Genomic DNA, 15007 nt, shown 5'->3' on the forward strand with positions numbered 1-15007 from the left:
ATTTTTACCAATACCTTCTACTTACCTAGAATACTTTTCAATCTATTAATTGTAAATGAATTCTCAGACCCTTTTAATGTAAGTAAATGAAGTTCATGAATAATGAAAAAAAAGCGATAAGTAATAGGGTAAGCGATAAACTACCATACGTTCTTCAAACTCTGACCATGTCTTTATATACTTTCGGTATAAAATATATTTTTGCACATCTAATATGTCTTTTGTATAGTATTTTTGAGAAAGATTGTCCGTAAAATTAACCTATTCAAAAGTTATTCACTTTTAGCTTTGCTATCGTTACTTTTAGAAACCATAAACATTAGAACCAGAAAGAAAAAAAATCAGTTATTTCCTTTGTTCCTAAAGTAAAAAGTTCATCTATTCATTGCGAATGCTTCCATAACCCCTTAATCTAGACATTGCCTTTTTATACCTTTGCGCTTACCTTTAAAGCCAGACATTTGAAATGAAAAATGAAAACCTCTTATTGGTCAAGAACAATTAGTCTACTGGTACTTATGTTATCCGTCATTTTTAAACTTGCAAGATTTTCATGGAAAAAATATGAGAATTAAACGAATGAAAAGAAACAAGTAAGACATCTTTTAAAATAAAATTATCAAAAAAAGTTTCTCATTTATTTTTTACCAATATTTTCTATAGGAATTTCAGAAACACACTTAATTACTGAAATGATCATACATGTAAAATTGAAAATTGATCTGGACTTAGAAGTACACAACTGAGACTGAGAGAGTTGACTTTCATAAAATGTATCTTGTAATGAATATTTCATTATATTTCCATTGCATTGATTGGTCTACAGTCAGTTATTAATGATAAGGCGTATTTCTTTAATATCAAACATTTCATGATAGAAATGTTGAAAAGTATCATTAAGAACACAAATCAAATATTTCAGGAAGTTTATTTCGACTTTAAATTGTATTGTGATTGTGACAAAGCAATGCTAAATTAAAAAAATTATTCGTTTCAATTGTTAATTAGTTAGGCTGAAACTCCGTGAATATGATCCCATTATGTGCACATCAACTTTAAGATTAAAGACACCACGGCCTTTTATCGAATGCTTTGTTATCTAACTGATTATCTTTGTTTTGTGGAGCAATTTCGATAACTCTAATCACAACTTGGTCCTTGAATATTTGTAAACTCAGTCTTTGTTCATCTCTCTCAATAATTTTCTATAATTTTGCAGTCTTTCCCTGATTGATTTCACACTATCAATTCCTCGAATCATATCTGCGGCTTTTTCTGCAATCATGATCGTTGGAGCGTTTGTATTTCCGGAAGTAACATGGCGCATGACGGAAGCGTCGACTACCCTTAGGTTGCTTACTCCCTTTACTCTGTAAGTATTAAAAAGTTTTTTTTTTAAGACTGCAAATATATTGGTCTTGACTCTCAATTTTTAGCCTTCGAAAAAACTGAATTCTTAAAAAATCTCAGACCTTAGTTGTGGATCCACAACCGCTGTTTTATCGTTATCTGCTCCCATTCTACAAGTGGAGGTTGTGTCATACATAGGTAAAAAGTTGAGCGCCAGTCTGCATCTCCAGTAATCGTCTGATTCGTACGGAAAACGTTTACAGAAAAGGAAATAGTTTTCATCATAAGGGTCTAATGGTGATGCTCCAATGGACCTAAATGCTGTTGTATTGGCTAACTTTAAGAGCTGTTTTAATCCTACAATATTAAAATAACGTTTTGTTGAACCGTTCATGTGTGTTTGTGTGTGTTTTAGGGGGGATTAATGAATCATTATGCAAAAACACACAAAGATATTTCAGAAGCTGTAATAGGTTATTTGTACTAAGAATTAATGACAACAAAGTCTTAAAATTTACCTTTCAATAGCATTTTCATATCGTATGGATGATCTAAAAAATTGGGGTCTATACGGGGCGGATCAAACGGATCTCTACTCTGAAGTTGAATATTCCCTCTACTTTTAGGATGAAGGAGCATACATATTACCAGAAATGAGCCATGTGGATTGTTGCTACCACTCTGTTATAAAGTACAATTAACATGTCTTTATCAATGTAATACATATTTATATGAAAATTATAACTCAAGAATATTTTCAAAAAAAGAAAAAAAAATGCACAACAGTAATACAAGTATAATCTGGGTAATTAAGAAGTTAAAGGGACGATACGTTTTTTTTTCGTTGGTCATTTGTAAAATTATTTTTGTTAAAAATATTCTGTTACTTACACTGAAGTAAATAGTACGTTTATACGGGAAAGTCACCGATTTTAATCCTAATGCATTTCCGATTGCCAGAAGCAAAAAAAAAAAAAAAAAAAAAAACAGGTTGAAAGTCAAAATAAAAATTAAGATACTGTTAACCAACTTTTATTCGTGTGCGAGAAATTTTCGCGACGTTCGCGAGGGCTTCATCACGGCAAACAAGTCCTTAAAGACTCTGAGTCTACTAACAACAGATCAAAATAGGCTAGATCGCGAAGATTAATCGTCGCAAACTAGTTTACCCTCGGTAAATCAAGCAATAAAGTCGTCGTGAATAAAAGTTGGTTTACATTATTGAATTCAAAAAATAAATAAATAAATTAAAAAGAAATATCTGTGAGAAATGATTTCGGAGATTAAATTATTTCATCCCATTATTTTCAGATCTGTATTTTAATATGGAAAAAAGTAAAATAAAAAAAAATCAGAGTTCGTCAGAATAAAACCTGATCGTTTAAAGGAGAAGTTCCTGAAACACTGTAAAATGAGAGTTGCAAGTATGGAATCAAGTTGTCATCATCATTAAGAAAAGCATTCCCCTCCATGTGAGATTTGCTTAAAGGACCTACAAAAAAAAAAATGAAAAACCACAATAGAACTCTATTGAAAAACTCATCTCTGAAACAGTGTCAATGAAATTGGGAACAAAAGGACATTGAAATATACCTTCCTTTTATCAATATAAACCTCAGTAAAAAGAAACATTAACATTAAGTAAAAAAAAATCACATTTATTTTCTGAACAGATAATTATATAATTATCATTTTTTGCAACACCTTTCAGTGTAAACGAAACTGAATCAAACACGTACATGTACGTACATGTATTGTTACAGAATTTAAATGTCAACATGGGTAAGCGACCTTCGTCATTTTTCGCCTTTGGAAAGATTTGATGATCTAGATCTATAGGTATACTCAGAGCATGTTCCTCACCGTATATATGAAGTATAGCTAAAACGTTGGGATAGATTTAAATATAGTACTTTACTAATGGTAAAATACAGAGGGAGGAATCCTGTCATCACAGGCCTCGAACAGGACGTCCAAAAAAGAACTCCAAGTGGATACGCTGTTCATCGACAATATATCTGCACATCTCGGACAAGACAATGAGAAGCCGTTCCAATGCCGAAAAGCATTGTTTTAGGAGTCATTGAAGTCTCTTTCTCGATATACAGACAGCACCTGATATGAATTCAATGGATCCAAGGTTGTTTCTCTTAGAAATGCAGTTTTAATGATCGGCTCAGTGATGATAGAGCATGTGTATATCATCGTCCTAAAAATCTATGTAATGTTTCTGACTGACACACTAGCGTAAAACACTCGCTCCATGATCGGTTGTGAGTTTTGAGTTCCAAGTCGACCGAAGTCGATAAAAGTGAGGGCAGTTCTTCCTTCGCACCCTGAAGTGAAAGTTGCAGGTATTTTTGTGAGACATAAAAATCGGGACACCATTGGTACGACAAAGATCACTCACTGCTCAATGGCCATGAATGCCGAGTAAAGGTCAAGATGTGAAACCTTTCACCCAAAATGGTGGTCTCTATTTGAGTGGATTATTCTCGAAAGGAACATAAAACAACATACAATCAATCAATCAAGCTAAGGCGTCTGCTGCGACGAGATTTTACTATACCTTCTAAGACAAGAACTGAACTTAATGCAATAGATGAAACTGATAGAAACTAGTTCATTTTTAATTAGAATATGTTTTAACTAGGTGATATGAAATTTAGTCTAAGGTAAACTCACTCATAAACAGATCACTGGGATCTTTAATGCATTTTATAAATCAGCACTTTTTTGCGGTTCCAAGGTCTATAAATTATCACTTCCTTGCAGAACCCAGATTTATAAATCATAACTTTACAAAATCTTTACAAATTTGCAGATCCCAGGTCTATAAATCTTTATAAGTTTGCAGATCCCAAGTCTAAAAACCATTACAACACTTTTACACAGTTAAAATTTGTTAATAAAAATATTACCTGATTTTGATAAACCGTATTCAAAGAAAAATAAGGGTGAGTAGCTAGTCGCTGAACTTGTATTATCTCTAAACGACATATGAACATTAATGTGGTCCTCTAAGTTTTCTCCAACCGGCAGATCAGCAACCACTGGGATCTGTTAAAGGTGTATAAATATAAAATACATTGTTACTGTCTTGAAATATAAGCGATATTTGGGCGAAGGTAAGAAGACGTGATAGAGGGCGAGACTTGCTAAGCCCTCCATCACGTTTTCGCCTTGAGTCCACATATCGCTTATTTTCAAGACAGTGGCCATTTATGCTATTTATCGTGCAAAATATACTGAAAGGAAAAAGAAACGCATATTTTACTTTTAAATTGAATTAAAACTATTATTTTAAAAATGTTTTCCAGTATTGTTATCAAACATTTCAATTCATCTTTAATCTACAAGTTACCAAAATCTTGTGTGACTTTGACTGATAATTCCTGAGTTATTGAAATTGATATGTCGATACCCCCAAAATTAAAATAAAAATTCTCATAATCTCCCTTGCACATTGGTAACAGCCCTGATTTTCCCGTGCATTGAGTTCACCAGAGCATTTATCTTTTTCATTTGATTATTATTCAACCCTTCCGACAATAGTCTTAATGGTTGATAGTAGTTGTATTATTCCAAAGCCAACAAATCCCCCCGCCAAATGAGTGCCATGAATTTTCATTTTAGGACAGAATTCACAGAATCCAGCTGGTTTGGTACACGTGAATGTTTGTGAGAAAGTCTCGACAAATACTGACTACATTTTCCCAGTGTGAACATGCTAAAAACATTACGCACATGACGCGTAGGTGCTCGCGTGAGAGTAAAATCGACTTAAAAGTTGCCAAGCTCGCGGACCAAATTAGAGCAGAGAATTTCTGTAAATTTTAGGGTGAAAATATTGGTATGATAGTTTGCTGTATAAATATCGGTTTCAGTGATAATACCTTGACAATAACCGAGGTGTCATGATGAAAAGCCCTGTCTTGATGTGACGTTGTTACGCGTCAACGTCACCGCCATGGTTGGTTGGAAACCTTTTAATTTACTCTCTGACATCTGAAAAACCCTTTTTTGTTGACAAGTTTAAAACAAACTGCACAGCAACATCTTGTTGCCTTTTTATTCACTTACGCAATTCAATTACTGGAACCAGTGTAACTTCCGTCAGCCATACCATGATTACAAGAAAATTTATACTGATTGCAAATGCGGAAAACGATATCTATAACTCCAATGCATCGATTAGCACTACAAAACATGATCATAAAATTGTCATCATCAACATGCACGTGTTTTTGGCTTTTTATCATTTCCCCTACGTGATGCCATACATTTCAAGGTTGAGTAGTTTTGACCAGCAATTTTAGCACAAAGTAACAAAAATACATATATGACCAATTTTCATAATTTTCGGCCACATAGTCATTGATTTTTCGTATATTATGTTCTTATGCGTTTCTTTTTCCTTTCAGTATATATTTATATCAGACCTGCAAAATGAACTATTTTCAACCCGATTAAGACACATTTCTGCAGCGGAAACTAAGACGCTATAGCGTAAACATTTGCAATATACCGGTACGTGACGTCACAATGCTTTTAGAACGTCGGAATCATGCACGAGGCTTTATTAGGACATTGACCGAAGATAGAAAAAAAATACTGGAGATAATTCTTTTAATCAAGTACATATTGCCGAGGACCTTAATGCTATTGTCTGTAACACTATATTTAATTCTTTTATCTAATAAAAAAAAGTTTATATTCACCATAAAGTCTTTTCAACAGAGGAGACTTGAAATCAATTGTCTAAAATATTTTTTTCATGCAAAGCTTGCTTTAAATATGAGTTATAAAATTGTTTGCTATGTTTATGTGCTTAAACTTTGGCTTAAGATCTGTAAAAGTAGAAAACAATTCAGAAATCGGTTCACGGATTTCTTACCCCAATGACTCGAGATGGTCTTTTGGTCCGATGCCAGACAATATCAGAATTTTGGGTGAGTTTATTGACCCAGCAGAAATGATGACTTCTTTCTCTGCTTTTATATGGTATGTTTCATAGTTTTTCACCAATGTTATTCCCACCGCCTTCCTATTTTCGATTAATATCTGAATATAATATATTAGAAATTGTTTTGGTAACAAAGACATTTTCTCATCTTATGAGAATTATTTTGAATATTCGTCTTGTTTATGTTGATATCCATAGATTAAATGGCACTCAAGGAACGTTAATATATTGCTCCAGTTTCATTCATTTATGCATTCACTTAATACTGCTTTTGAAAAGAAATCAGTTTGAAGTTACAAAAAGAAGAAATCATTAAATATATAATCTGCTCATTAATAGAGGCAGAACAGTTGAAATTGACTTTCTTTTGCAAATACTGAGCATACTACTGAGTATATGAGTAAACAATATCCCGCACAATAATCGCAAAATAGATAACAACAGTCTGAGGCAGATCAAAAAGTAGCATAATAGGAAAAATATCATATGTTTATTCTATACAAGAAGCAATTCACATTTATTCAAACTCACTTCTGTTTATTCTTACGCAATGGTTTCAACACACGTTTGTAGTGTATATAAAATGATCTATTTTGAATTAGTTTTTATACCTTTGTAACGTATGCGTTTGTCACCACGTGCAGATTCGGACGGTTCATGGCAGGTCTTAGGAAAGCCTTGGCTGTACTCCATCTTTCTCCGCTTCTCACTGTCTCTTGTCCAAAACAAAAGCCTTGTGTTGATTTAAAAGAGAGGAATGTTAATTTTATATAGGAACAAAGATAAAAAAAAACTTGAGAGTAATTATCTCTTGTTTAATTCCTTACAATGCAACTTTGCTCAATAAAGGGATTCCTCCTTCCCATCCTCTTTAGCATGGCATCTCAGTCGGTAAAGCGCTCACTTTGTGATCTTGAGCTTTTTAGTTCCGATCGAGGCCACGACTAATCCAAATCGATATGATATGGGCAGCAACTATTCTTTCGCCATGCGCTAAGCACTTGAAGTTATAGTTTAGGGTCTCTCTGATGAGACCTCAAATACTTAGATCCCGTGTAACTACAGGCATTGGCACGATAAAGATCCCTCACTGCTCAATGGTCCTGAGTGCTGAGTAAAGGTCAAAATTAGAAGCTTTTAACCAGTATAATGCGACATCTCTACATGAGTGAAGAATTCTCGAATTGTACGTACAACAGCATACAATCAATCAATTCATTAATTCATCAGTCATGATTGAAACAGTTAAATGAAAAAAAATTTACATGTATAACTATATTATATATATGTAAAAAACTCTCCTAAATCCAAAACTAAGACATCTGATATGAAATAGAAGCATGCTATCTCCAGATTAAGTAAATAAGTATATAACCTATTTGCGACATTCCATTACAGTCTACAACTCTGTATCCCAATTCCTCCATTCCCCTTCTATACACATTGTCGCTGAGATTTGTTGCTGACCCATCACTGACAGTCAAAGGACCGCCCATTCCATGGTACGCTGTAAATATTTATAGGAAAATTTATTTTCTTAAGGGGAGAAAGTCAAATATTTATTAAAATCACAGTAATGAATACCTTAAAGCCTGTCTTTAAATTGAGATTAATTATCTGGAAGAAAACAAGAAAAAAAAAAATACGTGAAAATCGCAGGCTTGGTATTTGCATATCTTCAGACTTGATAAAATACGGAAGTACATCTTTGTAACTCCATTTATCTGCACCCTCTCTGGCCCATTTATCAAAGTCATGTCGACTACCTCTTATGTACTGCAAATAGTCTATTGAACTTGTACCACCGAGGACACGCCCTCTTGGCCACGTGCATTTCTAAAAATAGATTTAATATACTTGTTCAAAGAAGAAAGAATAAGGTGGATAAGAAAAATACTCGTAAAATAAAGTAGTTGGCTTCTAAGAGAAAAAAAGGTGTTTACCATGGTCTCAATTTTTTAAGTTTACTGATGATCATTATTTATAAAGAAAAAAATTAAATTGTAAATCGAGTTCTTAAATTGCATTTATAACTTTAAATAGCAATACATCAACAAATACAATTTCTTCAAACTTAATATTTATTTCATAGTTACGGTGCACAGGAGAAATCAAATTCTGCTCGTAAGTTTATAAATAAGTTGTTTGTACCATACCTCATTTAGGAGAAAAATTCATACACGTAATATGTAAGATTCAAAAACAACTTCGCGTAAATTATTTATACAGTTCGGTACATATATTGAACCAGAAGTCTCTGTCGAGACTGAAGCCCTACTGGTTTTTACTTGTAGCAAAGGAAGAGAAAAATAGCAGCTTGGATTTGAAACTTTACAACAGCAATATATAGAATAATGCTCCTTGATTAAGTCTCTTAATGTTTTTAGTGTAGTCTACTTGCATGCCACATTATTTCATAATCAGACTAAAACTGTATTTGGGGTAGCATTTTGAAAATATTTACAGATATTTCTATCTTTAGTAACCAAGGCAATAATCTTCATCAAAATCAAAACAATAAATAAATTGTACATTGTATATCTTAATGTAGACTACTTCTGTGCAAAATTATATTGAAATCAGAACAAAACTGTAGGGGGAGTAGTATTTTGAAAGTATTTCACAGAAAGTTATATTGCTGGTAACCATGACAATATCGTTCATAAAAAAAGAAAAACAAATACATTAAATTGTGTATGTTAGTGTAGATTTCTTGTGAACCAAGTAATGTTGAAATCAGACCAAAACTGTAGGAGCAGTAGCATTTTACATACAGCAACACCATTCACCGAAATCAAAAACCTTTACACAGAATTTTGAATCTCAGTGAAGTCTATTTGTATGCCAAGTTATATTGAAATTAGACTTTAACTGAAGGAGGAGTAGCACTTTGGATGTTTTTCACAGAAATTTCTATTTTTAGTAATCAGCGCAACACCTTTCATGGAAATCTAACACCGATACACTGAATTGTGTAAGTAAGTGTAGTCTACTTGTGTGCCAAGTTATATTGAATTCAAGCCAAAACTGTAGGAAAAGTAGCATTTTGAAAAAAAAAATTTAGAGAAATTTCTACTTTTAGTTACCACGACAACACCGTTCATCGAAATCAAAACCGATACGCAGAATTATGTATCTTAGTGTAGTCTACCTGTGCCAAGTTATATTGAATTCAGACCAAAACTGTAGGAGAAGTAACATTTTGAAAAATTGTTTACAGGCTGACAGACAGACGGACAGCTAGACATTACTATTGCATAAGCTCTTCTGGTCTCTGGGTCAATGAACCATTAAATGGTTCTCAACAAAATACCGAATTCCCCCCCCCCCCCAAAAAAAAAAAAAAAAAAAAAATACTGCACGTTTTTAAAACAAACAAACAAATAAACAAACAAAAACTCTTGATCCGAACAGCAAGGAAGGTAAAATAAAAAACATTAATTTGTTAGAAAACAGTGGAAAACAAATATCACTGCTTTATCATCTTGGTACCTTATCCTTCTTATCTTGACATGTAAACTTTTGAGGAACTGTCCTAAAATCCCAATCTTGTTTTGTCGCTTGCAAGACTCCGAACATGAATGGGACCTGCATCATTTTATGTTCATCCTCGGAACTTCCTGCCTCTACAATAAGCACCGATGATCCTAAATCTTCTGAAAGTCTGTTAGCGAGAACACAACCTGCAGATCCAGCTCCCACTATTAAAATGATACTTTCATAAAGGAAATGCGTATCATTTTTATATGAATGAAAATTAACAAAATAAGAAGAAAAATTATAATCGTGTTATTTATAAATAAATATTAACAAAATTAACAGATAAACAAATCAATTTATATCGGTAATTATTTCTCCGTATAGATTTCAGCATTAACTTTCTTAAAGGAAACAAAATAATTATAATTAAAAAAAAAAAGATTTGTACCTATAATGTAGCTGTAATGATTGTTTATCTCTTTATTTTCTCCTCCCTTCAAATCCTTTTTTTCCATTTCTTGTACCGCATGGTAATACAGCAAACAAAACAATAATATCCCCAAAATAGTCCATCTATACTCGATGACACAACCGCAAATGCCAAGCCAAAACATAATTCCCAAACAGGTGTACAGAATCCAGGAAAACAACCCAACAAAGTAGTCCGCCACATTTCCTACTTTCCCTATAATTATTTAAAAAAAATTTTACGTAGATCTCGAAACAGAAGTTCCCCGGCCATCTTTTTTATTAGATTGTATTTGGTTTATACTATGTATATAATAGAAAAAAAGCTCATAAATTGAAATATATGGAGATAACGAACAGATTTTAAGCTCTTAAGTCCATTAAACAATAAAGGCAGGAGCAGAGCAAATACAAACCTAGAAAACATCAGAAGTGATATCAGTTGTCATGAAGTAGTCAGCTTTCCCTGCCGATCGGTCGAATAAAATGATTCTTACCTGTGACGTAGTTGTTTACATCGCTAGGTATACTTTCCTCTGCATCTCCATTCTTTCCATACGAATAATTGTACACAAGAACAGTAAGCAGCACCCAAAAAATAAATGATGATATTGTCATGGCTATCTATATCTACAAAAAATACCCGGATAAAAACATTGACCGTGCAGTACAGAGTAAATCCGGACTTTATAGAATGCAAAAGGAGTTGAACCATCACGTGTTTTCTTTATAATTTACAAGGCTGCTAGCATATCTAAATCTTTGTTAAGGTGACGTATGCTGTTAAAATAGGGAGGGGGACAAATGTTTAAAAAGTAAAAAGGTAAAACTATTCTACAATATTGAGCTTTTTTATTACTCAAGCTTTTCACTAACGGAATATGTATCAAGAAGCAAATATAAAGTGATTTAAGAATGGTAAAGATTTACAAATTTAGAAAAAAATCGCCTCCTGATTTGCTTGTCTGCAGTGGTTTAATATTTGAAAAAAAAGTTATATAACATAAAAAGTAATCCACTTGATTACTCACATAAGTCTTATCCTCGTTTAAAGAAAATTTTAAAAGGTTGGTACGAGTAATATAAAATCAAACATGGTCGAATTATTCTAACAACGTATTTTTCACCAATAATAAATAGATTTTTTTCTCGATCACTTTAAAAAAGCCACTTAAAATATTAAAAAAAAAATGATTAAGCATGCTAGATTTCAGAACACATTATATTTCGATTACTAATGAATTAAGAAGAATGTTAGAATAATACTAAAAAAGCATACGGATGTCAATTATCCCTTTTTTAAATACAATTTTTGCCTCCTCAGTGTACCCTACGTGCTTTCCATGTATACGAAGAAGATACGCCTCTGCTTAATTGGAAATCTTGGATCCACCTGCAGTCTGATGATTAAACACCTCTGAAATTAACATACATACTGTATCGTTACATAATATGCCTTCTCACATACAAACAAAAGTTTATTAGAGTACGTTTACATTGACTACGTATTTTGTCCACAAAAACTTTTAAACTACGTTTCATAATAATTACTTACTTACTAATGATATAGAAAGAAGGCTACATTGAATCTACGTACATAAAAATCCATGCAGGAAGGAGATTAGAAGCCGTGAAAAAAGGGATCTGGTATCTTACGAATGTTAACCTGCCATTTCTGCATATCACGTAATGTTAATTCACCCGGAAATCGGGTCGACGGTTAGCGCCTCCTTGCGTGTTGGGTTGTTACTTATAATTCATTCATACAATCTGATTCTTCTGTTTTAAGAAGTCAGAGTGTCCCCTACTCACAATCTTTATATCTAACCTGGATACTTTGAAAACAATTACATGTACCTTTGTGTATGTACATTTCATTATTTATTGTAATGAAAACGTCAAGTTAGACTAAAATGTTGGCTGATTTTATTTTACTTGCATTTAAGTCTTGAATGGTATTCACATTTTCAAATATATCTTCACCACCGGGTCCCTATCCATTCTCTTCTCAAACATAGTGTGACAGCATCATCCATTGGAAATACAATTTCAGTTGAGTGCACAATCCTAGTCTCGACATATATTATAATGTATCCTTTGCTTCTAAACATTAATTCATAGACGAATAAGATTTTGATAAGAGTGTACGAATATCAACATAACATGAGAAAAAAAAAGACACTAATGCTTCAATTGAATTTTATAAGATTTGGAGTAAGTAGACACTACTGAGCTTAAAAGGACATGAATATTGAAACAATACAAAGTAGGAACAGAATGAACAGGGACCATTTAAATATCGTAGATGGGATCGGGTATCATAAAACATTAAACATTCCATGTAAGTCAGTTTATACACCCGTCGTGAGCTTATTGTCATGGCCGAACAAACCAAAAAATCTGTAGAAAGTTTTAGGTTTTAATAATGTATTAACAATTTGTATGATAAACGCCAGTTAGCTTTGACTTCATAATAGATGTTGTTTACGAACAATGAATTTTTAAAATGAACACATAGAGAACACTAATGTCACTAGTGTTGATGATGAATTTTGAAAAGACATATCAAAAAAAAAAAAAAAGAAAGAAAGAAAGAAAAAAAAAAGAAAAAAGAAAACGGAATTGTCATAGTTTTTTTCTTCCTTTAAATACAAGTAAGCTCCTTTTAAAAGAAAATAAAAAAAAATTAAGAAAATTATTTTGAGAAAGAAGGTTCGATGTTTTATCGATGTAATATTTACACAATGTACACCCTTATAAAACATGAATTATTTTATTTGATTGATCGTAAAGAATTTGTTTCCTCATTAAATTGTCATATTCCCGTTGTTATCAATGTGCCCGTCTGTGCTTCCTTTTAGATTGTAAAAAAGGACAATTTTTCGTTCCTTATTACAGATTTTATCACCCAACAAGATAATAAATTGAAACTGAATAATTCATTCTTTGTAAGCATGGTTTTAAGGAACAAAACAAAGTTTAAAATTCAAAATTGTCCTGTTTCTGAAAACTGTCACGTATTTAAAGCTTTAATCTTAGATCTTAGGAACTCGATTATCATTGAAAATTTTGTGACTTAATATCTTTTTTCATGCAAACTTTTTTCATACTTATCTGTACGAGGGTGGTCCCAAAAAGTCGTAGACAATGTTTATAATTTTTTAAACATGCAACCATTACTTACCAAATTTTGAATAGACATAAAATAGTCAATGTTCTTTAAAATTGTGAATTTTTAAATACATATCTTTTATATTAATACTATTAGGACGATTTATATGAATGACGATAAGGCCTGCCGGCGCACGGACAAAATTTGGAATAATTTACGCATATATCTATTACATTTGCTTTCATTTCTTTAGTACTGTGTAATACATTGTACTCAAATTAGAATCACTGAAACCAGAATCAAAATCTGAATAACATGTCAAAATTTCATATAAATATCATTAGAAACAGACGATTGGTGTCATGATTTTCATAGTATCGTTGAAATTGAGTAGGCTGAAAATGACGTCGTCAAACGCGTAGTCGGCGCACGGAGATGTAATAAATTGTGTTGGGTGTGGTCAATATACATCAGAGACGGGAAAAAAGAGTAGAGAAGTGACATTTTACAAAAGATTCAATGAGAGTTTTTCTCCTGTACCGAAAATAGTTAATTACGGCATGTAAGAAGAAGAGTACGGTTTGTTAAACGCAGAAAATTGGGAACAATCTGGACCGTGAACGACGTCAAACAATTTGTATTCTCTGCTGCCCACAATGTAAAACAATCTTTCGACAAAATTTCGACGGAAACAAGTAAAACACAAACGGAAGTAGTGGTCTATCACTTAAAAAATTATTGAATGTTAATACAGTACCCGCGAGTGAAGCAGACAAAGAGTTCATGACGTTATAAGAGACGTAATTTACGCTTGCTTTCGTGCGCCGGTGTACACTTATATTCTTTCTGTATTTTTTCTTAATTTTCTTAAAAGATGTGATATCATCATGAAACTTGAAGTGCATGACCATAAAATGTTACTCTTTGCTATGACAAGGAAAGAAATTCAATAAAGCAAAGAGAAACAAAATTGTTTCCCCTGTCTACGAATTTTGGGACAACCCTAGTACATCTATATGTTATTATACATATAGCATAGTAATGAAAAGGTGAAGTTGGACTAAAATGTTGGTTCATTTAATTTTACGTGCATTTAAGTCTTGATTGGTATTCACATTTTCAAGTTTATCTTCACCACCGGTCCCTATCCATTCTCCTTTCATACATAGTGTGAAAGCATCATACACTGGAAATAAAATTAGAGTGCACAATCCCAGTCTCGACATATATTATAATGTATCGTTTGCTTCTAAACACGAATAAGATTTTGATAAAGAGCGTAAGAAATTCAACAAAACATGAGAAAAAAAGGACGCTGAAGCTTTCGTTGAATTTGTTGAAATATGGAGTAAGCAGACACTACTGGGCTAAAAAGTTCAATAAAACAGTATACAAAGTAGGAACAGAGTAAACTTGGAACTTTAAAACATCGTAGGTGCGATCAGGTTTCATAAAACATTAAACATTTCATGTAAATTAGTTTATACACCCATCGTGAGCTTCTTGTCATGATCCAACAAATCAAAAATTCTGTAGAAAGTTCAAAGTTTTAATGCTGTATTAACAATTTGCATGATAAACGCCAGTTAGCTTTGACTTCATAATAGATGTTGTTTACTATCAATGATTGT

The 15007-nt window shown here is 32.6% G+C and overlaps 1 protein-coding gene across 1 annotated transcript; it reads right to left on the bottom strand.

Moving 5' to 3' along the window:
* Positions 1-912: 912 nt before the first annotated feature.
* Positions 913-12333, bottom strand: LOC134232067 (L-sorbose 1-dehydrogenase-like). Its single transcript, XM_062714037.1, has 14 exons — positions 12251-12333; positions 11544-11681; positions 10762-10894; positions 10245-10481; positions 9809-10017; positions 7963-8152; positions 7692-7823; positions 6928-7049; positions 6247-6414; positions 4272-4410; positions 2724-2842; positions 1869-2031; positions 1473-1707; positions 913-1370 (listed from the first exon to the last, which is right to left on the bottom strand). The coding sequence occupies exons 3-14, from the start codon at positions 10880-10882 to the stop codon at positions 1175-1177; spliced, it is 2031 nt and encodes a 676-aa protein (XP_062570021.1). The 5' UTR covers positions 10883-10894; positions 11544-11681; positions 12251-12333; the 3' UTR covers positions 913-1174.
* Positions 12334-15007: the final 2674 nt, after the last annotated feature.

The sequence above is a fragment of the Saccostrea cucullata genome, unplaced genomic scaffold (genome assembly GCF_032062105.1).
Source record: "Saccostrea cucullata isolate Sc308-1 unplaced genomic scaffold, CSIRO_AGI_Scuc_v1 ctg12624, whole genome shotgun sequence".
NCBI classification, from domain to species: Eukaryota; Metazoa; Mollusca; class Bivalvia; order Ostreida; family Ostreidae; genus Saccostrea; species Saccostrea cuccullata.